Source organism: Pocillopora verrucosa, chromosome 6, assembly GCF_036669915.1.
Source record: "Pocillopora verrucosa isolate sample1 chromosome 6, ASM3666991v2, whole genome shotgun sequence".
Lineage (NCBI taxonomy): Eukaryota > Metazoa > Cnidaria > Anthozoa > Scleractinia > Pocilloporidae > Pocillopora > Pocillopora verrucosa.
In genome coordinates, this window is record NC_089317.1 from 3,631,628 (window position 1) to 3,657,415 (window position 25,788).

The following is a 25,788-nucleotide window of genomic DNA, read 5'->3' on the forward strand; positions in this document are numbered from 1 at the left end:
CTGAATTGCTTCTCCCTTCGTATTAAAGCAGCGATAACATCGCCTTTTGGATCAGAATTCTGATCGGCAGGAATAGGAAAAATTTTGTCTGCACACCTGTCTTTATGAAAGTTTCTATTCAGAACTCTAGGGAGTACTTGTGGAAAAGGACCCCGCGATTTTTGAGGAAATAAATTATTACGTTACGTGTCACCTAATTTTTCCAACAATTAGCTATATCTATATTGTAAAGCGCGTAATTTTATTAGCTGTAATTCTTATGTCTCTTTCGGTACTGGTTTGCTTGGGATTAATAACGCTAAATTCTTGAAGCGGTATTCGCCACAAGAAGTTCTGTTTTCAGTCGCGTTCCTCAGAAACTTCGTTCGGAGACTCACGAGGAGTTTCCGGTTTGTTTAACTTGCCACAGAGTACTGACTCAATAAAGAGTCATCTCTGCTTAATCCATTTGTCAAAAGGGAGTTTCACAGAAGGAGAGCTTATCTTTGCAAGGGCTGGCCTGTTCGATATAGAAGACTCAGTTATGGCAAAAAGTGGGTCTGCGCAAAGCATAGGCACACTTATGGGAAGTTCTGGCCCCAAAGTTCAGAGTGCCAGTTTCCGACACACCATGGTAGCGATTCCAAAGGGGTGAAGAGCCGGTATTCTGTCAATTTGCAAATTTCAAAGGCCATTTCTAAGATGTATGGCGTTCTATAGAGGTTTAGACGATACTGCAGCTGAGGGAGCGGATGGTATCGAGGATATTCTCCAAATTATAGACGAATTGGAAAGCGTGGTAGCAGAAAAGGACTAGTGTAAAGAAGTTCGGAAGAGGCTTCAGGAGAGCAAGTTGTATCTGAAGACTACATACCGTAATCACTGCGAAGAGGACGATAGCAAATGTGCCGATCATTGTAGGGTCTTTGCACTGAGCCATGCTGGTAACACTGACGTTCAGAAAGTATGCAGTCACAGTCACAACGTGAAGTGTGAGGATTGTGAGAAGCTGAAGAGTGTTCTTGAAGAAGTAAATGGCGTTATTTCTGAGTACAGAATGCAGTTGGGTAGGTTTCAAGCGGAATACTATTTGTATGAAGCAAAAAATGCTGTTACTAAGATCTTTGAATGGAGAGGGCATATCCTAAGAGCAGAAACCAGGATCAGTGCCAGCGGGAAATTGTCGATACTTTGGAGGGAGATGAAGCATTTATAATAGTTGACTGGACAATGAAGTTCATAGCGATGAAGTTCCGGGAAAAGCAAGCAGAATGGTTTCCCAAGAGGGAAATCAATTGGCATGTGAATGGCGTTGTTGTAAGACAGGAGGAAAGCCTGGAAGTAACCTGATACGTACACCTTCTTAACAGCTGTAAACAAGACTGGTTTTCAGTGCTGTCAGTCCTAGAAAATCTCTTTGTCACCATAAAAAACTACGAAATTCAGGAACAATAAAGGCCTTTCTAAGATCGGATGAAGCAGGTTGCTATCACAACAGTAAGCTGGTATCATCTCTACGAGGGCTCGGATATCAAGATTGCCACTTTCAGCAACTTACACAAGAGGACCTGCGCGTTTGGAGAGCGTTTAATGTTGGGCCTGGAAAGTTTATTCAATTAAAAATTAAAATTGCAATTTTTCCGCAGAAAAAAGGCGGATCTGGTGGAGGAGATTCCATTTTTCCCCACTACTGCTCGACGAACTGCATCAGCAGGAGAAAGCAATGATGGCAACGAAGGTAGTTCCTATCAATGCCCTGAACCTAATTGCGATGAAGATTTTAAGACGCAGGCCGACCTTGACCTCCATATGAACAAGCTAGTTCATCATGTAAGTCCTGTGCCTGCGAGCATGACTTAAAGTCTTTATGACAAAGTGAAGAGGTAGTGGATTCATCACTTACAGTCATTATCAGTTAGAGGGTGAAAGTTCGAATGAACTGGTTGCAGTGGCCACAGAACCCTTGACAAGTACATCAAAGCTTCCCATGGGATGGGCTCTTCATAAGAGAGGTGCAAGTGAACGGCTTTCGCAAAACGTCAGGCAGTACTTGAAACAGAAATTTAATATCGGATGAGACACTGGCAGAAACCAAACCCAGAGAAGTAGCAAAGGATATGCGAACTGCTTGCACAATAGATGGAGAGAGAATGTTCGATAGAACAGAGTGGTTATCCAACATACAGATTCAGGGTTTCTTCTTGAGATTGTGCCTTAAACAGCGATCTAAAATACAACAAGAATCGGATGATGCCACCGACGCAGACGACCACTTGATAGAAGCATCTGCGTCTGATGCAGACAGATGTGATGACCAAATATAATTTTTTCCCTTTCAGCGAGAAATCCGAGAAATCGCTGCTTTATTTAGACGTGAGAAGTATTCAAGATAATTACACAATTGAATTATGTGACAGTGGTCACGGTGTATTTCAGTGTGTGCTGTTATCGCCGGTTACACTAAATAGAATCCTGTAGTTTAATTTTGAAATGTTCATACAGGTTTGAATAGCGTAAGCCATCAGAACTCAAATATGAAATAACAGAAGCCAAATTTTTAAAAAAGGGTTTGCGAGCGCTAATCAAATTATAATATTCGATACGTTGTTGTTGACGTTTTTCGTCACGAGATAATAAAATTTGCAAATTTTGGCCTTTTAAAATGCTTAAAGTATTAATCGGTGTGGCTTTAAGGCTCTGTCCTACTATGTTTTCTACTTAAAATGGTTAAAATCTAAGATTTATTGAGCTACTCACATAAAACGGTCGGAGTTTGCTCAATAATCGGCTGTCACGCTAGCAATATCGCTAAAAGTTCGAAGTCACCTCGGCGAGGAAAATCAATAAGTGCAAGATGTTTTTATTTTTCTCTGCAGCCAAACATCTTATTAGCAGAAATCAAGTGGAGATTTTAATGGTCTGGTCTGGACTTGAGCGATATCAATCGAGAAAGAAAGAGTACTTTTAACCAATTTCAGAAAGCTGTCCAACGAGTGTTTTTAAATAAATTATGACGAGCCTCTGAATAAACGAATATCAAAATTGAAATGCATTTTTTACACCTTATATATCACACACTTTAAGAATACAAAATATTTTTTGTTGCCTGCGGTGTGATACGAGGACAGGGCTATTCAACTTTTGAAATTTTCGATGTCGCAAGAGGTCAAAAAAGGGCCTTTTGCAGCTTTGACTTTTGAGAGCTCTAAAAATTTTATGTTGAGGTATTTCCAGAAACTAATGTGGTTTTACTTACTTGTTACCAAAGATAGTTTATTGGGCAAAGTTTGAGGGAAAACGTTTTTCCGATGCGAAATGCCCTGGACCGCTCTTACAGAGATCGCCTCTTAAGCAATGTTTATTTTTAAGGCTCACGATTTAACGTTAAATCGTGACCCCCCCTCCCCCCCCCCAAAAAAACAAAACAAAAAACATTGCTTAATTTGTTACGCTGGATTTGCGTATCATTTCCTGTTTTTGGGCGTTTTTTGCTGTTCACATACCAATTTGAACGTGATTTATGCAGCAAACGTTCAGTATATTAGTGGTTTAATTTTGTTCATCTTGTTGAATCCCTGGTCAAGTCTGTGTGATCAGACGAAACCGGTCGGATTATAAACTAAATTGACAAGATCTGTTGCTGTCTGCTGCTCATTAGTTTTTATTTAAAATTTTGTATAAAAAATTGAAAAATGAACCAAGGAGCCTTGAGGTCCTGCGGCATTTTCATGATTTTGTTAAAGTATTTCGTGGTTGTCATAAAATAACTGCTCAGATATATTTCTTTTGAACAATTTTCACGGTATTTTTGCCAGTAAGCTAAATGCAAATACAAATTTTTCTTATAACGGGCACATAAAATAGCATGACTCCGTTACTATTTTCTTCCAGTATCAATTATTAGGAGAAGAAGAAATATTATTAAATGCGTGATCGCGTAGTTTATAGCGATTCCCGAAATCCTAGATTCTTGAAAGCAAGCCATCAACCTATACTTCTCTGTTTTTGTTTACTCACATGGTGTGGCTCACAGATAAAGATATACCAAAACTAATAAAAATGTTTTCAGTATGTTTGAACTATTTACTAGGTTATCAATGCGCCAATAACTGAGACAGATTCTCCTTGCAGCGTCGAGTCCGTTGAGAGAAGTTCAATGTTTTTTACTTACGTAATACGAAAAATTTGTCAACACTGAAACGTCAAATGATTCGTGAAAGAACGAATGGGAATTTCAGGAATTGTACACACCCTTCGTTTACGGGGAATTCTGAAATAAATGGATGTAAATGACCTTACCGATTTTGTTTCCTCAGTAAGCGAAAAGCTCGATGGCTTCCTCTACTAAAATACTTAAAAAAAAGAAACAGTTTCGCGGGTTATGAAAAAATCGAGTACTACTGGTACGTTTATTATATTTCAAACTCTGTTTTCAAAAGGAATTATCACCTTTGTTGACCCAATGCCGAGTTTCATTACTTATGATGGTAAACGGTTGCTGAAAAATTGGATCTGTACATTACTGCCATTGTGTTCAAAAGTGGGAGACGCTTCTAATACATAATTTGAAAAAGTCTTTCTGTATACTAGATTACGCGCTTAGAGTGTTTTCCAAGGCCTTTCCTTTATATGAAATACTTTTAAATATTTCAACACTCCACAAAATTGCAGTAAAAAGATCAAGTCTCTACAAGGCCCACACAAAATTGATAAAGGCAAAAAAATCAGTTAAAAATGAAAGAAACTGCCTACCATTTTTCGAAAACCTCTTGTGATTTAACTCCTTTGAGTGCAAGGCCTTCTTTACAAAGCATGTTGAACTAATAAGAAGAAACCTCTCGAGCATATCCTCGAACTCTTCTCTTTTCCCATCGAAATAACCCAAGAAGTACTGGTTTTCAACAAAAAAATTTTCAAGGTTCTCCTCAAGGAAGTCAATCTTCGATTTATTTACAGAAGATTGATTAGTCGCCGCCATCATTAAGCATTCTAGTGTCTTAATAGAAAATCGCCTTCAGTTTTTAGATGTCATCCTTTCGCGGGCTTCCGCAATATTCGCGGGTTTCATAATTTCCCCGCTGACCAAAATCACCGTGTACTGTTACCCTCAACGAACGCCTTCGATATAGCGCCACATCAGCCTCAGCCTTCGGTTTCGGCTGATAACCCCTACCTCAGCCTTCGGATTACTCTAGATATCACAAAGACCTCATCCAATAAACAAAAGGCCGTGCGGCGGTCTTCTTCATCATGTCTTCTGTCGTTAGTTTGTTTTGTGTTCTCCAATCAAGTATGACAAACGACGTCAATGGAAAAGTTGTGGTTATCCATCCCGTGACGGCGTTCAATAAATTAAAACAAGATGTTAATATTTGTATTACGATTCAATCACTTTTGACATGGATCTAACTGCATAATGTTAGTCTTTTTCAGGTTAGAAGTCAACATTTCGTACTTCGTCATATAGGCAATGTACCTAACTTTGTTTGGCTTCCCTTCAACAGCTGCGCATTTGAAAATATATTTTCCCTAAACGGTTTGATGTCGAGTAGCCTATATGAGGAATCCCTAATTTTTCATGGTGCCGGACGCGCGTTTCTCCACCATTGGGAGGGGGTCTGACACTAAAAGTGCTAAACCGCTTGCAGACTTCTCACCGGCTCGTATCGCTTCAGGCCTCATACTCTCCCGTGGGCGTAGAAAAGCTCGTGCCGAGACGCTCAAGGCTACTTCCCAGGTTTGCGGATGTCCTTCGGGAAAAAATTCGTACGCGCACTATTTTCACTAAATCCTAGCAAACGACACATCAGAAGAAAGCTAAATAACTGCAGTTTACGATAAAAACATAATTTAGGCGACTTTTCTTTTAAGAAAGTGTCAGGAGTTGGTAAGGCGTGAAACGACCGAAGGTTCTTTCTTTGAATTTATCGGGTATCGGATGCCGCAACACGAGCAAATTGGCTACAGTCTTATTCATAATCTTAGTCAGGCTTCTTCGACATTCTGACTGTTTGTCTAGATATCGGCATTTAAAGTTGGAGTAGCTAAAATATGCGAGGTGTGTTGCGTAAATAGACACCACGCGATAAATATTTCAAATATCAAAATTCCCGACGCACTTTCGTTTTACAAAAATCGGTCAAATCTATATATCCTATAAATTTGTTCAGAGTGGTTGTATTACTCCCAAAATCAAATGCTAGATTTAAGCTCCTAGAGGTTCGCAAACAACTCGCGCCATGCCAGGAAACCTCGCCCTGGGACCTCCTGACCAGGCGTCAATGGCCCGATTTATACTAGAGACGGATCATCCGTCTAGACGGATCATCCGTCATACGGATAATCCGTCCAAGTATAAATCCGAAGACGAAATTTGACGAATAATCTGTCTAGATATAAATCGTTCGCGAGTTTCACGACGGGTGTCTCGGTGTTGAGCCGAGTGGAAGCCTGGCGAGAGCTTAAATATGGCGGCTCTCGTAGCCTTGTTGATGAAATCGAAAAGAACAGCATTGGATATGGCAGTATATCAGAGAAGAATATCCTCTGTCAAGCGTATGTTTGAGCCGGAAAATAGCTTAATGAACTTCATGTTACCCTTTTCTCTCGCTAATCTTGCTCAAGATAGGAAGACAAGAGGAAGTGATTACACCAACGGTGTAATCACTCTCTCTGTATTGTGGGTCATATATAACTTCTGCGAAGACGTCCGTGTCTTGATCTGTCCAAGTCAACTTCTTGTTTGCTTTCTCCTTCTTTTTTTGTGATTGCTTTCGAGGGCACGATTACTTTACCGGACGCCATCTTGAAATAGGCATCCCAGGAAACCTTGCAAAACTATAGAAACCAAGTTAAAATAGGTTACAGTGAAGACGTGCTGACAGACGGATCAGCCTGAGACGAATTTTGCTCCATAATTCGTCTTAGTACCGAATTTATATTTAGACGAGTTATCCGTCTGAGACGGATGATTCGTCTCTGACGGATAACTCGTCTCTAGTATAAATTCGGCCAATGACGATGGATCAAGATTTCCCGGGAAAAATAACCCATTCCAGACACAGCGATCGCTCTGGCGAAAGGGTTAACGCTCGAAACGTCGGCTGTTTTACTCTTTACGGTGGCCAGTTTACGTTTTCAACTCAGTTGTTAACACTAAATTACCTGCTATACTCTCCCACCAACGCAGCACCACAGTTTCTTTTGAAACTTACCCCCTTTATTCACCTTTTTCATTTATCTCGATCGTTCAGTGGAGCGTTGAGGAGGAAAACACAAAAATGAGCAAAGTTGCCAAAGGCAAAGGAAAAACCTACGGCAAAAATGTAAAAACCGGAAAATTTGCAACGGAGCAAACAATGAATCGACAGACAGCTTTCAAAATTACGATTCGAGGCGATTGTTAATGTTTTTTATCAAAGCTGGTACTTGCATAAGGAAAAGGAAACCTCGTTTTTTATCATTATGTATGGCAAAGTTTGGTTTGACGGCGACTTTTTTGTTCGAAAGCTGCACTGTAAAGGAACCTTAGACGATTATCGATAAACTAAAAAGAAAAGCAATTAATGACAATTTCAATTGCTGATTTATTACGAAAGCAACTTACATTAAAAAAAGGAAAAACCCTGAAAACGCACACTAATGATCATGGCCTCAGGTCCAGGCCTTTTGAAGATCTCGAACAAAAGAGCACAACTGTCACAATCAAAGAACCCATGACAGTGTTGAACAGTGTGGGAAGCACGGCCGATACTCCGGCCTCTACGTCTACGTCCCATCCGGGTTCAGTGTACCCCAGCTCTTTCCTCTGTTCCACCATCCACTTGCGGAGAGGCTCAAAGTATTCCGACAGAGCGCCAACATCCAGTGTTTCACTTCTGGTCAGTTTTTTGAGGGCTTCCGGCCAAGGCTTGCTTTTCCCTATCTTCAGCATATCCCTATAGATTAAAGGAGAGAAACACCATTCAATACAAAACGTTAATTGCTTTCTTCATGTGCGGGCTATGAAATTCAGATTTATAGTTATTAATAATGGTAATAATAACAATAATAATAATAATAATAATAATAACAACAACAATAACAGATCAAAGCAATAATTTATAAATATTTTTAAAATAACATAGCAATAAAGTAAATGGTTTGAACCCAGGAGTATCAGTAGTTTGTGTAGTGTGATCGTCCGGGTGTGTGTAGTTCTGAAAGGAACTGTTGTTGGTGACTGACGTTTCGACTATCTGTGCGATAGTCATCTTCAGAGTCAAGTGAGGAGTAGTTGTCAGTCGATGATGTTATAAGGTCTGGTCTGTTGAACGTGATTGGTCTGTTTGGCCGTGATGTGATTGGCTGGAAGACTCGTGTAGAGTTTGTTAACAGTCATTGGTCGGTTTCGATCCGTCTGTTGTTTGTCGGTCTGTTTGTCGGTTTGTTCACGTCGTTAATGAGTCGTTTGTAAGGTGCTGGTAATTGTTGACATCTGTTGAGAGGCGTCTGTTCTAAGTTAGTGAACCAGCTTTCCAGAGTCAGTCGTTGAAAATAATTTGTACTGTAGGTTAAGCATTTAGCAGAGTCCCAGTCGATTCTGTGATTAGTTTGTCGGTGATGTTCAGAAATGTGATTGTTTGCATCGCCATTTCTAGTTGCTCGTTTGTGTTCAGTTAGTCGCGTGTTAAGGTTTCTACCAGTCTCACCAATGTAGGAGGCCTGGCAGTCGGAGCATTCGATCTTATAAATCGCTCCCTGTCTGTTGTTGGGTTCGTCTTTGTCTTTAACGTTGGTCAGCAAATGTCGTAAAGTAGTAATAGGCCTGTGAGCTACGCGAATGTTGTAAGGTTGTAGGATCCGCGCGATAGCCTCAGAAGTGCCTTTGATGTAGGGTATAGCAGCTGTAGTCGTGATAGATGTGGAGTCCCTGTTAGTTTCTGTAGTGTCGGTAACTCTGTGAGTGTTTTCAGATACCTGACGACTACAAACTTGTGTCTTTTGATGTGAAATCACTGTTCACCAGTATTCCACTTCAATTGGCTCTACAGTGTACTGAAACCGCCATCCAACAGTCTACTGATGCACTACCATTACCGACAGAAGACATTATGGACCTACTTAACCTCTGCCTTACATCGACTTACTTTCAGTACAACGGGAAACACTACAAGCAGTTGCACGGAACAGCTATGGGGTCGCCGGTCTCCGTTGTTGTCGCAGAAATTGTGATGCAAAACATCGAGGAACGCGCCCTTGCAACTTGCCGACAAACCATACCGCTTTGGTTACGCTACGTTGACGACACATTTACCGCCGTACACAAAGACGAAATTGACGCTTTTCACAATCACCTTAACGAACAAAACACCGACATTCAGTTTACCAGGGAGATCGAAGAAGACGGCAAGCTTCCTTTTCTCGACTGTTTGGTAAGCCGAAACAACAACGAACTACGAACAACAATATACAGAAAACCGACGCATACCGACAGACTTCTTGACGAATCATCCTACAACCCGACTTCCCACAAAGCTACGACTATCAAGACATTGACAAGACGAGCGCAACTTGTTTGCAACACACCGGACAGTTTATCTGACGAAAACAAGTACCTTGACCGCGTTTTTGACAAAAACAACTACAACACTGACTTCATTAGACGAAACACTCACAGAGTTACCGACACTACAGAAACTAACAGGGACTCCACATCTATCACGACTACAGCTGCTATACCCTACATCAAAGGCACTTCTGAGGCTATCGCGCGGATCCTACAACCTTACAACATTCGCGTAGCTCACAGGCCTATTACTACTTTACGACATTTGCTGACCAACGTTAAAGACAAAGACGAACCCAACAACAGACAGGGAGCGATTTATAAGATCGAATGCTCCGACTGCCAGGCCTCCTACATTGGTGAGACTGGTAGAAACCTTAACACGCGACTAACTGAACACAAACGAGCAACTAGAAATGGCGATGCAAACAATCACATTTCTGAACATCACCGACAAACTAATCACAGAATCGACTGGGACTCTGCTAAATGCTTAACCTACAGTACAAACTATTTTCAACGACTGACTCTGGAAAGCTGGTTCACTAACTTAGAACAGACGCCTCTCAACAGATGTCAACAATTACCAGCACCTTACAAACGACTCATTAACGACGTGAACAAACCGACAAACAGACCGACAAACAACAGACGGATCGAAACCGACCAATGACTGTTAACAAACTCTACACGAGTCTTCCAGCCAATCACATCACGGCCAAACAGACCAATCACGTTCAACAGACCAGACCTTATAACATCATCGACTGACAACTACTCCTCACTTGACTCTGAAGATGACTATCGCACAGATAGTCGAAATGTCAGTCACCAACAACAGTTCCTTTCAGAACTACACACACCCGGACGATCACACTACACAAACTATAACATAGCAAGGCGGTTAATTTCCGTGAACTGATCCTGACGACACTTTTGAACAAAATGAGGCATAATTAATCAGAGTTTTCCGATATCCAATCATTGCCCAGTTTTGCTTTTACTCGCCTATTCCATGCTAATTTGAATTCTTAAAAGGATTTAAAGCCTTAATGGATATAAGAGATAATCCAATGAATACTTAGTTGATAAATTATTGAAACGACGACGGCGACGCCGTGGACAACGTTGGTTAAAAAATGAACTTATTTTTTTACCTGCGAATCTCGCGATACTCTAAAGACATTTAGTTTGTTTCTCGCTGTTCAAACTATCTCGGAACTGAAGATGGAACACAGCGTTAAATTAGAAATAGAAATTTAAAAAAATAAGCCGTCGTCATTCACGTTCTCCAGACAACGAGAAGTTTGGCCAGTTCACGTGGTCCTTTTCAGAGGACACAAAGAAATTTACAAACATTTATAACTCTCGTGCACAGCTACTGTTTTGCTCATGAAACCTTTTAATTAATGACGTCTTGTCTTCGTGGCTTTTTTATACTCCGCAAAAATTACAATGGCGATTCATTTATTACCAATGAACGATGTTTTTACCACTTCTCGGAAAAATGTTCGTGACGCGTGATTAGCACGTAGCACGTGGCACGTGGCACGTGAACCGTCATAAAGTGACTCGCTATGGGATTCACCTTCTCCCTTCATCTTTTTTTGTGTTACCCCTCCACTCCTAGATCCTATTACTAATTCTCCTTAATGTCTGTCATACAACTCTCATGATTTTGGTTTGAAGACTTTTAATGGGATCACCTGATAATCCAGTAACTGAAACTTTTCTTTATCCTCATGATTTGTCTACTTGTAATTGGAAAGAGAAATTTTGTTTTGACACTCATGGTAGTTCAATGGTTGATGGCATCACGCGCGCGCGCACGTTTCATCGACAACTTCCAAAATATTTTTTTCATTTTTTGGTTCCATGTTATTCTCGGCAGTTCACTTTTGCCGTATCTCTTACTATAAAGACAGTTACCGGTAGATAAAAGAAAATTAATGAAAAAGAATTGTATTAAGTACACTGTATTTTTTCTAAAACTGCGCGCCGACCACAAAATTTTTATTTGATTTGGATTCAGTCCACTTCCATTGCTCTCGCACATCCAGGAGAAAATAAGTATCACATTCAGAAGAAATGAAAATATTTTCATACTTATCAATACAACAGTGGTTCAGCAAAAGCTGAAGGAACAAGCATATCAACATAAAGTAACACATCTTCTGTCGATATTTACCCGATCTTCTTTCCCGCTTCTTTAGACTCGTAGATGGAGCAGGTATGCAAAGGTCCCGTATGTCCGGCTGCCTCACAAGCCGCCTTGTGGAACTGGAATTGTAGCACGTAGCTCATAAAGTACCTGAGCAATAAAAATAAAAAAAAAATTAAATTTGGTTGGTGACACATCCATTGGAAAACACCCTACCCAACACAGTTTCTTGGGCTAGAGCCTCTCTTCAGAAAAACGAGGTGCAATAATTTAATGAAGGAGATTGGTGTAACACCAGACCCATACCTCTCTCCTTTTCTCAGTCTGCTGCTTCTTCTGCGCCGTTTACTATCAGGCAACGTTTCACGAATTGAACACTGGAAAAGGGAAACAATTTATTCTCAGTCACCCTTGTTTCCCTTTTAGTTCATCCTTCCCTCGTTGTTGTTTATCAATTCTCTCAAACTCTTATTTATCTAATTAAAAAACCATGCAGATTATGAGCACAAAATTTCCATCGCGCAGCAAACAAGGCTCCGGTGATGACATGGTTCGAGCTATGAAGAGCAACTCTTTTTAAAAACTTACCAACCTGAGGGGAAACGAGAATTCCTTCGAATTAGGGGAGTTCGAGTTATTAAAGGTTTGAGTTCCAGTCTGAGGCTTAGAGGCTTAAGTCCTTCTCTCCTCCACTCACATTTTGGTGCGGAAAATATAATCAGTTAAACTAAAATATACGGTCTCGAAATCATTTCATAAATCATTTCATCAGGATCGCACATAGCGAAATAGTTAACAATTATTCGCCGAAGTGGAGGTGAAAAGTGGTGGATATTTACCAAACCGCGAAGCGGCGAGAAAAATATATATCATTTTTAACGACACTTAGATGGATATTTGTTTTAGCATATATCACACAGATACAAGAAAATTAGTTTATTTCTTTCAATATACCGGAAAATCCTCAGAAATTTACTCTTGACGCGCAATTTTGTCTCAGCAGCTCGGAGGTGAATAGTAATTACTATTCACTTCCAAACTAGTCAATAAGCGCGCGCGAAAAGCACAATTCACCGGTGTGGTTTATACTAATATGTTATTTGACGTTTTCCAAACAACTGCATGCAAATATGCATGCAAAGATGTTTGCATTTGTTATTACAACTTGCTGGTGGAGATTGGCCTCCTGACCCCAACTCTCTTCCGGCCTTCCCTCCCCTCTCCCGGCAGTCGACTGTGAAAGGGATCAGAATCAACTCCTTTCCCACTGGGTACATTACCTACCTGATGTATGGTGTATTAGCTGGAATGTGTTATTTGCATCAGGGATCAAAGTCATTTTCTGTCCTTTCCACAGCAGGTTCCATTCCTTGGTACTTAGTCCTCAGTTCCCACCACACGGTATTGTAATTCTCCTCAGTGACCTTAACGCTGAAAACTCTCCATCTCCATTGGACGATCAAGACTCCGAGAGGAAGGAAAGCCACCTCACGCAGAGCCATCTTCATCAAGGCGTTTATGTCGGATTCTACAAAACGAAGTTCAAAGAAATAAAGCTTATGCTTAAATTCATTCTTTTCACAGCTGTTTATCCAGCCGGTAAGCTAGTAAGCGTAAGTTTCGAAAGAAACTGTGGTGTTGCGTCGGTGGGAGAGTATAACAAGGTAATTCGGTATTATCAACTGTTGATAATAGTTGATAGCGCGAATTGGCCACCGTCAAGAGTTTCAAAGCTGACAAAAGTTGATAACGTAAAATTGGCCACCGGTAAGAGTTTCAAAGCTGACGTTTCGAGCGTTCCCTCCTCGTCATTTTCTCAGACGAAGGACTAACGCTCGAAACGTCAGCTTTGAAACTATTAACGGTGGCCAATTTTACGTTATAAACTCAGTTGATAATAACAAATGGTCTTGTTAGAATCAACATTATTTGTGTTATCTGTTAAAAAAGCAAAATGTCGTTGACGGTGATATAATCTGTGCGTCTGTCCTCCTATATATTCATGAGCATGAACCACTCAAAATGCTCGTATAATTCAGCGTAACATAAAGAGAGAGGAAATCTGTCGAATATACAGCTCAATCCATCAATCCATACACCAGCCCTAATATTTTCAAAACACATACAATTAATTGTTTCCCCGTTGGTGGTATTTCTTCCAGAAATATCTCCGCAAGAGTGTCATGCACATTAGCTACAGTTTCTAATGATTACAAACCACAGCACTTAACAGACGTTAAAAATAGCGTCATGCAGAATGGTGCAAACTCTTTGTTATTGAACTGCCGGTAAAAAGGGGGCTGTAGTGTTGCTACAGCTATCTAATACTATATAAGTAAAAAGATAGTAATGACAGCTTTTTGAAAACTGTTGATGAAAACGTTCCTTTGAGTTCAACAGTCAGTGGTAACTTTTACAAGGTGTTCATTAACCCTCTGACTCCCCAAAGTGATTAACATGAAACTTCTCCCTATAATATCCAAACATTAAACAGCAAACAGGTAATGAGAAGAATCAAACTTATCAGGCAGAACCTGCTATCTTGATCTAGCACCAAGTTCTCACAACAAATTTACAAGGAAATGTTACACAGCTGGAGGGGAGAATTAACAATCAGATCTTGGGAGTTAAAGGGTTCAATCATTGGAGAATTCTTCACTTAACCCTTTCACTCCCATGAGTGACCAAGACAGAATTTCTCCTTACAATATCAATACAATATCAAACAGATAGTGATGAGAATAAAGAAAAATATCAATTTGGGGATAATTAGTTGATCCAATACTAAATTCTTTGAACTAACATTATAAGAATTGTATGGTTGACAGTAAGGAGAATTACAAATTTGATCTGGGAGTTGAAGGGTTAAACACTTTAACACTCTGACTGAAAAATCTAATAAGTAATTCTTGTTACTGTTTGCCATACAATTCTTATGATGGACAATTCTTACGATTAAAGAATTTGGTATTGGATCAACTAATAATCCTCTCATTGATATTTTTCTTTATTCTCATCTCAGCCCAGCGTTGTATTGACATTTGTTGGGAGATTGGCCCAGAAGATTTTCCCCTTTCTCTCGAGCTCTCATCCAATCCAATTCAAAACTTGAAATAATCAGGACTTAATCAATAGCATTTTCCAATGCTTAATTTTACTTCATTTCATGTTGAGTTCCCATTGGCTCCCTGTGATATTTTCCTTTGTTCTGATTGGCCATTGTAATGACTCACACAACAAGTGCTATAAGTTGAAAAAATACTCAGATTGTACATGTACCTATCAGCTCCTGTCTTCTTGTTGCACACTCATTGATCATGTCTTCAGGGATGACACCTTCTAATACTTTGAACCTGTTAGTTAATAATTTAAATCATCAATAGTTGTTTAACAATGAAAGAGCCAATTATCATATTTCAGCTAAATTTTTTGGGAGATTTTTAGCTCAAGTTATGGCGTCTTAAGAATAGCTGGATCAGGGTTATTGAATTTCTAGCCTTGTGATTGGCTAAACAGCTAAATAAAAATAAAATAAAAGTTACAAGAATGAATAATCTTACCCATGATTTCCCTCAAAGTAATAAGCCTTCCATCACACAAGGTCAATGACTCCTTTCACCTCAGATTCCAAACCAATTGGCAATTGGGTGAAGGCTGCAGTGTGTTGTAACTTTGCTCTGGGGAAATAATTTTTCACTTTTTCTAATAGGAAGTTCCTTTGATATACATTGTGGAATAAAAATCAGCAATAGAAACAACCAATTTTTTCACCTCCCCAAGTCATTTTCAAATATTAAAAATTAGCATATAAATGTAATAGTTTAAAAAAAATAAACAGATGAATATGTAACAAGCATCTTCTCAAATGTAGTGGATGATCTTTCCATTGTTCATGTCAACTCTTGAAAATCTCAGTGTCAATCCAATCCATAGTCATAGGAATTCAATTGTAGCCTCTCAGTTGACATGTTTAATGCCACACTGTTCAGGTCATTTTTTGCAAACATTTTGTTCTGTTTCTCATTTGTTATATCTATATAAATTTTTACCTTGTTCCTTCTTTAGTACAGGGGTTTTAACTTTTTCACAACAAAAAAACTTCCACATTCTTTCCTCCTATCATCCATTCTGTAGACCTTATCATTTCAGTCATTCTCAGGGATTTTTTCAGAAAACCCAAGGGCTTCACTTGTTTTTCAAATTTTGACCAGATATGATCTCCTCTCTGAAGGAATTTAGGTGTTGATGTAAAAATTTGCATTGATAATCAATTATCCAAAACTATTTTTAATAGTAGCACAGTGCTTGGACTGTAGTCATTTTTCCAACACAAATTCAAATTAGAATTAAGTGCCATAAGGCATAAATGATCACACTACAATTGCACACTTAACAATTTTAGGAAACCTGCTCGAAGAAGGGAAGGCACTTTTTTCCATTCAAAATCTAAATACTACACTACCTCAATGTTTGTATCTTTCCAATTGACATACAGTATGTTGCTGCAGACTAAAAAAACACATATATGTACAGTTGTATCTTCTTGAAATATATAAAGAATATTATTTCATTATGCAAATAATATTGAAACACCAAAATTTCTGCTGTATCTAGGACATAGCATCTTCACTATGCCCTGTGAACATACTACAAAAGATGTAGCACTGTTTCTATGGTAAATATATAAACAATCTCCAAATTGTATATTCCAAATATTTTTTTTTCTTGATTTACTATAACAAATCAAATGACCTTGAATTTAACTTTCTTGGGAGTTTTAAAAAGATTAAAAACAGATCTCTCTAGCCAGGCTCAAATTGAACTGTGGTTCATTACATATATATGAATATCTTACATTTGAAGTCACAATGATGAACACTATTTAAGCAGCAGTGAAACAGTGCCTGAAAAAAATTCCCGCCTGTATATTTGAACCCATTACCCTGCAATATAAGTGTAGTGCTCTACCAACTAAGTTACAGGGCTGTAACAAGCCAACTGGGAACTGGTCATTTTGTTGGTTTGTAATAAACCCATAAAGTGATCAATAAATGACTGTGAATATATGAATTTCAAACATTTGAACTGTGGTTTATTTATTAAATCATAGTACTGTTACTTAATACCAACCTGTATGATTATTCCTCGCTGTTGTTCCAGATCCATGGAATCCATAGTGGCTCCTACATTGTCCTTACCTCGCACCTGGTTAGAAAATAAGGATGAATACCAAATAACCAAATCTAATGCATGGATATATCAACACATCTTTCTTGAGCAAATAATTTGTTTCTCATCAATAAGGTATAAAAAACCCTGACATATATTGAATTAAACCTTTAACTACCAAGATCTGATGGTTAATTCCCTCCTCTAGCTGCCACATATTTCCCTGTAACCTAGTTATGAGAATTTGGTGTTAGATCAAGACAACAACCTGTACCTGATAAGTTTGAGAATTCTCTTTTTCTCTTTGCTGAATGAGGTATGGATATTATAGAGATAAGTTACATGTTAATCACTCCTGGGAGTTCAAAGGTCAATGCTTGTGAGCTACAATAAGATTATGTATCTTGTCTCTTCTCATTTGTTTGTCATAAGAAGTCTGATCATACTGGTGAGAGTGGTTCCCTGAAGGACTGTTGTTGTTAAAAGCAACTCAAGTTTTAACAATACCAGTGTGTTACAGTATAATCTAACAAACAGAAAGAATGCTATACTCCTATAGACTTCATTACTTTATAAAACAACTTGTAATATTTTTAATGCGGAGCAAATCCTACAAGCAATACAGTAACTATCCTCAGTAAACTTACTTAGACTCGAGTCGGCATCGTGTTTTTGTGCTGCTTTGTGGCACTCTTAATACAATAAAATTCATTTGAGAGGTGGAAATGCATGTTTGTGATAATTTTTTTTCAATTCAACTGCCAGTAGATTTTAAAATTGTTACATAACCTGCACCTCCCTATTAACCGCAGAGGCACGTGTTTAATGCAAAATCAGCAGATTACCCGTGGGTAAATGGTTGGAAATTATGGTATTACATCATTACTACATGACCTAATGAAATGTTCTGTTATGTTCCATGGAATGCTTCTACACATGACAAAACATTCTTACCAGAAAATGTCGAGATACTTATTTCTACAGTCACTATCCATAACAAGTGGAAGTCATAATAATTTGACACAGGTGATGACTTCCACCAAGGTTGTCAAATGGTCAGTCACTACTGCCTTCAACAGTCCTTTCCAGGCCTACTCTAACCCAGACAATCAGACCATCTCATCAAATATTGTTACTGCAAGATGTCAAACTTGGCTCCTTAGAAATACCTGATTATAGAAGTTGTGGTTTAAACTGAAACTAAATCAATCTGATTTTAACAAAGTTCCTTTATTTCAGAGATAAAGAACTCTAATCAACCTACAGATTGAAGTTTGATATTGCTTAACCTTTAAGTAAATTTTGATCCACAAAACACATTGAGAAGGAAAACCTACCTTAGAAACCTTAACTGGAAACCACAGGGCAAAAATCATTATTTGTATAATCACTCAAAACCCATGGGAAATTGGCTTTGAACTGTTACAACATACAACAAAGTCCTTTAGCGAAAGAAGTTTTTTTTGGTTTTATCAAGAGCATGGGACTGAAAACAATTTAGAGTCCTCATCAGGAGTAGAACCTCAGACCTTCAGATTCCCACTTTGATGCTCTACCACTGAGTCACAGAGACTCTGCTGTGAGCTAAATTATGATAAGGTCCACATGTGAGATGCATCCAGCAAAGTAGGATTGCTAGAGTAGAGTTTTACATTCTAAAGGCAAATCAAAGTCCATTATCTCACCTCATACATTTGACTGATCCTTCCAGTATAAAACAACAGTGTCTCTATGAGTGTGGTTTTTCCAGATTCAATATGGGCAGAGATACCAATATTTCTGATTTTGACACATCCTTCTGTCAAAAAAAGGAGACACTGTTACAAATGTATACAGCCATGCCTATTGAACAAATTGACAGTGGTTTAGCATGGTCTGTATTCTTATCAACAATGATTATTCATTATCACAGTGGTCAACATTTGCTGCAGACTCATGCAGCCCAGCCAGGTGAGTAAGCAAAAAATTTTGAGCACTGTGATGACAAACATCACTGCCTATAAGATTACAGACCACACTAAGCCACTATCAATTTTTTTTTTCAGTTGATGCAAGCAGTGTTGCCTGTGCTATTATCAACAACAAAAATTGGCCAATCAGATTGCAACATTACTGCTGATTGTGGAAAAAATTTTTAGAAAATACCCATGGCATCTAGTAATTAAAAATTCCCCACTTTCAGGGGCCTGTATTTATGAATGAACACTGAGGAAAAGTTTAAGTTTTCACAAATGAATGATAGTAGTAGCTGGAAATATGGTAAAGTAACAGGATAACGTCATTTATTGGGAAAAAAAGGATAAGGCTGTCTTTAAATGCTGCGCAGTTGAATATTTTCACAGAATTTCTGCTGAAAGATTACTCTTTAGAGTATCAAAGTTTGTATATTGCAGAGCACAAATTATCAGAGCTGGTGCATACTATAAAATTGCTAGGTGTTCAACAGCTCTAAAACCTTTCTCACCTACCAATTTCATATTATCTAAGTAAACAATTGGAAAATTTGTCCACAAAAACACCACAATAATATTTGGAGTTGCTTGGCATTTCTAAACAATCATTAGGTTTGCATGGGAAATTTTGGGGAAATTTGGTGAAAATTTCTGACTGCCTGTCATTTTGAGCCTGCAGGAAAAATAAACTATCGTAAGTTTAGAAAAGAAATCTGGAACCTTCAATGCTTGACCCTTTACCTCCCAAGATATGATTGTTCTCCCCACTTGCAGCTTCACTTTTTCTTGTAAACTAGTTATAAGAATTTAGTGTTAGATCAAGATACCAGATAAGTTTGAGTATTCTCATTAACTGTTTGCTGGAGAATGGATGGATGTTGAAGGGAGAACTGACATGTTAATCACTTCTGGGAGTCAGAGGGTTAATGAACAGCCTGTGAAAGTTATCACTGACTGTTGAACTCAAAGGAACATTTTCATCGACAGTTTTGAAAGACTGTTCCTTGTAATACAATAAATAAAATATATACATTTTTAACCCCGGTGAAAATTTAATCAAAAACTGTCAATCTCCGTGAGAAAGTTAAGCACTCACCGTTGCTTCAGAGGCAAAAAATCGAGCCTTCACCTACGAAATAAAAGCATTCGTTCGTAAGATTCAGGATTAATTACTAACCAAAGGAAACAAATACGAGCCACTTGTACTCCCTAATATCATATTGAACTCAATCTGGATTCATTATTTCCCATATTAATCAAAATACGAAAATAATCAGTTTAAAATCATATTACTGTTTTGATTTTTTATTCTCTCGTTCTATAACTTCTATAACTTTCTGATTTTAACAAATCACAACCGATACGATAGTCCTAACTGTTTGAGAAAGATGTACGATTATGTAAGCTTTTCACTTCTTCGTGGCTGAGGATTCTCGTTTAGTAAAAATTAACAAAAACTTAAATTATGGTCTAAACACCAAGGTTGCAAATCTTACATTACGAGAAAGAAGACGAAGTCCAGATCGCTGGATCAACAGTGTCGCTAAACCCATTTTTCGAGCTAAAACATCATAGTCCGTATATCTCAGGAAATCTTTCAAAGTAATTTCTACCAGGCGCACGTGAAAGGAGTTTGCGCATGACCAGATAATGACTACTGCTGTTGACCAGTTTTGTGGAAAAAAAAGGAAGCCGGCTCCAAACACATACCACGTGCCATATCAAACTGTACATTTTAAAATTTTTACTAGAAACTTCAATTTATATTTATTAGCGTTCCCAAGAGTAACCCTCCGTTCATTGGCTTTATGATACGACTTTTAAGATACGACTTTTAAGATACGACTTTACGCACCGCCATTTTTAAAAACAGCTGAGTAATCAGGCCCAATACCCGCAGAGTGCGCGGTTCAATTTGGTTCTTGTAAAAAACAGAAAACCATAATTTGAATCAAGAATAGTTTTACTTGTGACTCTGTCTTCTACGTGTAAATACAGATCACCAAAAGATAGATCAAAGTGACACTATGATGAACTCGTGGATATACTGCACAGAATACATGGTACCGGATTTAACTAAAAGCCAATGACCCTGAAATTTCAAGAAATATTATTGAACAGTTATTCCCACAAGAGTCGCAATGAATTCATCAGCCATATTCAATTTAATAAATCGACACTCTTGGTCTGTACTCTTATCTACAACGATATTCATCATCACAGTGGTCAAAATCTTGAGGACTTACTTGGCTGCGCCTCGTGAGTTCGCAACAAAGTTTGAGCAAAGTGATAACAAGATCTAACAAATATCGTTGTCGATTAGAGGACTGACCACGCCAAACCACTTTCGACATATTTGTTACCACAATATTGACGTTGAATAAAACGATTCTTCCAGTGCGTGACTAGAGTTCGTGACTGTGCTCTTATCGACAACGGCATTCCTGCAAGTTGCGGTAAAATTTATTATAGGACCCGTTCGGCCCTGCGTGCGTAATCGTAAGGCCGAAAAACCATGGAGAAAGACGACGTGAAAAAGCGGTCCGGCCCTTGTGTACTTGTACGACTTGATTGCAAAAAGGGAACGAAACATTGTTCGCTGTTGTTGCGAAAAAATGAGTGGCAACAGTAGACAAAAATGAGTGATAAGTCACGTCTTCCGATAAATTGTGAGTTTCTTGCTCAACCTGTGTTAAACGGTAACCCCAATTGAGGTCTCTACAAGTAATTCGTCTGGAACTTAACCTAACAAAGCTGGACAACTTAAACGAGGATGACTCATTTTTATAATGACTGATACAGTGTGATGGCGGACAGTTAAAACGAAAATTTGTTACTTACTGAAAATAAGAAAAGAAAACTGTCTTTTCTTTGCAGTACTCAGGGGGGCGTAATTTCATCAAATTGAAATCATAATCAGGTGAACGAGAAGATATTTTCCTCTTTGTCCTTACCTCGAGAAGCTTCAACTAAACGTTCCTGTAAGATAGATTCCTTTGACGCATGGTAACCTCACAGAAGATTACCCTCCCAACCCTTCCCCGACCCCAAGTCTTACTTGTTACAACTCTTGAGTAGTCTACACCCCCAAACCAAGTACAGTAAACAATGTCGCCAGTAAAAAAACCTTTATTACAAAATCTTTGCGGTTTTATTTACATTGAGCATAGCATGTCACTCCAATGATTAAAAGTACTTTGCCTACCTGGTATCTTTGACCCAAATTAAGATTTCACTTGGAACTACTGATTTCGTTTAAATATAAAAATCTACTAAAAATTAATGAAACTATTAAAGTTAATGAAACTAATGAAAAGACAGCTTTAAAGCTGGTCGGTGTCTCCGAATTATAGCTTCAAGACTAGCTGCCATCTCATCCTGATAAACTGACAGAGGAAGTTCTAGTGTGGTTAGCTTACAGCTCGGATGCTGTAAAGCTTCACATAGACTGGCAACACCGATATCAGTGATGTCAGTATCCTCCAGATCTAGTGTGGTTAGCTTACAGCTCGGATGCTGCAAAGCTTCACATGGACTGGCAACACCGATATTAGTGATCTCACAATGTTGCATACGTAGAGTGGTTAGCGTACAGTTTAGATGCTGTAAAGCTTTACATAAACAGGCAACACTGGTATCAGTGATCAAATTACAGAGCATACTTAATGCGGTTAGCTTGCAGCTTGAATGCTGTAAAGCTTCACATAAACTGGGAACACAGGTATCACTGATCCCTCTAAACGAAATACATAGAGTGGTTAGCTTACAGTTTGGATGCTGTAAAGCTTCAGAGAGACTGGCAATACCGGTATCAGTGATGTTATTACCCTCAAGATATAGTGTGGTTAGCTTACAGCTTGGATGCTGTAAAGTTCCACATAGACTGACAACACCGGTGTCAGTGATCTCACTAAACCCCAGGTATAGTGTGGTTAGCTTACAGCTTGGATGCTGTAAAGCTTCACCTATACTGGCAACACCGGTATCATTGATCCCACTAGAATTCAGATTTAGTGTGGTTAGCTCACAGCTTGGATGCTGTAAAGCTTCACATAGCCTGGCAACACCGGTATCGGTGATCTTAATATAATTCAGACTTAGTGTGGTTAACTTCCTTACCAATAATCGATTAATAAAATCAACATGTTCAACACTCCAGTTAATGTAAGATAATATAAGTTCAGACACAAGACAGTGTTCATTTATCAGTGAATGAAAGACTCGTTGTATTCCAGACAGTATTAGATGTGGTCCGGAAAGTCCTAACCTCTCAACTGTGACAAACTTATCGGTATACTTGTGTTGTGCCTCTCCAGCTTCCTCTTCGTTTAGTTCACTGATAATGTCCAATACAAATGATACCGTAATGCAGTCTACATTTGAGTAACAACCTAAATCCATGACACCGTGTGAATTACAAAACGCTTGGGGATTCTCCCTCAAGAACTGTTTAGCGAATTCTTTGTTTCGATACTCATTAAGACACCTCATTCTAAGATAAGGAGGCATAAAGGGTGAATCTATCAATTTTTCCATCATTTCCTCGTTTGCGTCACGTGAGAAAAGGCAAGCCATGAATTGGTAAACCATATCAGAGCATTTCGCATCGGGAACACGATTTTCCCTTATAAACCAACGAGCGGCCAAGAATTCTTGGACGGTCAGATGTGTGAAGCTAAAGTGCTTCGTGGTTGTAATCAATTCGGTTCTGAAAGGCTGACCACAGTAAAGAAGACCGCTACCTTTCAGTTTGTTGACTTCTTCCAGTTCAAAATCGCGCTCCATCTCGCTTTCATCAAAAGTTGGCTTTCTTTCAACCAGCAGTTTAGCCGCTAATTTTGATAATTTCTCCAAAGTGTTCTTGATGACAGGAGGGGGCTTGAACTTCTCAGGAATTTCTTTTTGTCTGTATTCTGACTCGGCGCAGTGCTTGAGTTAAAAAATATCAACAAGTTTGGTATAAATGTCGGTTATTGAGACAGGAAGGTCATCAGAATTTTCTGATTCGGTTAGGGCATACTCCATCTCGAAGCACAACAGATAACAGAGCATAGGAATATGAGCAAAACTGACAAGATTCTCATTGTTCATGACATGTTTAAGTACAGCGTTCTTCATATTTTCGTTTTTCTTGAAGTATTTCTTTATGTACTCTTTGACTTGTTCTGCCGAAAAACCAGCAATTTCCACACACCGTTTATAACGGATTCCTCCCATGTTGTCCGATTCATCAGGTCGCGAGGTAATCATGACGATAGCCCCTTGCAGGATTTTTCCATTGATGAGTTTAGAACACAGTGCGGCCACCGGCATTTTACGTCTAACGTCATTGGGATGCCGTCCTTCTGAGTTTCCATCGATACTGGTTTTCTGAGAATACTCATCATAGCCGTCGAGAATTATCATTACTTCCTTGGAATGCTTTACAATGTACTCAAATGTTGATTCGTTAATGTTACATTTGTCATTCAGTAACGAGGAAAAATTTGAGATTTCTCTTAAAGTCAAATGCTTATTCTTGAGCAAATTCTATTGACGGAAAGTAAGCAAATACACAAATTTTAAATTGAGGATTTCAGTGTTTTCTCGTGCTCGAAGTAATTTGTTGTTAGCCCAATCGCGAATCACCTTCTGGCAAAACAGGGATTTCCCAATCCCTGCTTTTCCAACGACAAGAATAGAATTAGCACTTTCCTGATCATCAATCATGCCAAGAAATATTTCACTGCAGTGCTTGACTGGAGTACCACTAATTTTCCCGTAGTACTCAAGCTCTTTACTCCTTGAATAATATGTCTCGTCATTCCTTATCAAGGCTTTTCTTCCATGTTGTATGAGAAGATTAGTGAATATTTCGTCCGTTTTCGCGTTGGAAATCGTGCGAGAGGCAAGCAGTTTGGGTTGGAACTCCGTATGGTACATAATTGAAGACTTTAAAGCTGAAGTGTACTTATGGCTGAAATATAAAAAAGGAACATACTTAATAAATAATGTGAACACGAGGATAGCCGTTTAAGTACTATCACTCTTGCTCCACGGGGTTTAACTGTTTTGAGGGCAGGTCAATCAACACACAAGCGCTTAAGGCGAAGATTTTAGGCTATATTGGTATTACTCTTATTGATGAAAAAAGTATAACAAACTAAAGGCACATTAATACCACACATAGTTCTAACCCTTAGAAGCTTAGTCTTGAATGTAAATTTCAAAGTCTAGTGTCTGACAGAGAAACAATTCCAGTATTGGATATCAGAGCCCCAACTCAGGGACCCTATAATGGTTAAAAATCGGTGGTGGCGTCAGATCCACTTGTCTGACACCCAAATTCTTGAAACAACAGGATCACATATCACCATCCAACATGGAGCAACTAACAATTACCATTCCAGATATAGGTCTTGGCCTACTGTGGTTTCAGAAAAAACACAAAATTTCTGTGTTTTCTGAACAAAAATTGTGTCCCCCTTCTATATAAAAATCCTGGATCCACCCTTCAAAATCGTCTTTACTTGTCAACATTTAATAACAGTAGTTCAAATAGTCGTAAATAAGTTCACTGTTATCATTACCATTCACATGTTCACTATTATTACATTTATTATTTCACTATTAAGTATTACACTCATCAAAACATGTAGGACTCACCTTGAGAAGGCAATTCATTGGCACCTAAATTAAATAATAAACAAAAAGAAGTGTTGTCTCTTTAAACCAATTTACTTGAGAAATTTACTTACAATCTGATTCATTCGTCTCTACTACTATTATGTCAGGTTCCAAAAATGAGTAAAAACAACAACAACAACAACAGAAAAAAAAACTGTAAATACATGTATATGTGCTGGCAGTTATCACTTCCCTGTGCATTCAATTAAGTATCAACATCAAAATACAGTCGCACATGCAGTACTGGATAATTCTCTGTTCTTAGTTTAAAACAATTTGATATGTTGCTTAATTTGCCCAGGAACATATATCAA

The 25,788-nt window shown here is 38.5% G+C and overlaps 2 protein-coding genes and 1 pseudogene across 3 annotated transcripts in view; all 3 read right to left on the reverse strand.

Annotated features, from left to right (window-relative positions):
- The window catches only part of LOC131788457 (uncharacterized), a 71,404-nt gene that overhangs the window by 39,724 nt on the left and 5,892 nt on the right, over nt 1-25,788 (reverse strand).
- Nucleotides 7,202-20,516, reverse strand: LOC131788455 (elongation factor G, mitochondrial-like). 2 transcript variants are annotated; one of them, XM_066168075.1, is made up of 12 exons: nt 20,305-20,516; nt 19,905-19,937; nt 19,550-19,601; nt 18,542-18,651; nt 16,818-16,892; nt 16,150-16,196; nt 15,248-15,364; nt 14,967-15,040; nt 12,972-13,215; nt 11,994-12,064; nt 11,715-11,837; nt 7,202-7,916 (listed from the first exon to the last, which is right to left on the reverse strand). In XM_066168075.1, exons 1-7 carry the CDS (start codon nt 20,359-20,361, stop codon nt 15,280-15,282), a joined length of 459 nt encoding a protein of 152 aa, XP_066024172.1. In that variant the 5' UTR covers nt 20,362-20,516; the 3' UTR covers nt 7,202-7,916; nt 11,715-11,837; nt 11,994-12,064; nt 12,972-13,215; nt 14,967-15,040; nt 15,248-15,279. The 2 variants fall into 2 exon arrangements, with proteins under 2 accessions (XP_066024172.1, XP_066024171.1); XM_066168074.1 differs by having other exon boundaries at nt 18,542-18,654.
- LOC136281531 (NACHT, LRR and PYD domains-containing protein 14-like) lies at nt 21,934-25,223 on the reverse strand (annotated as a pseudogene).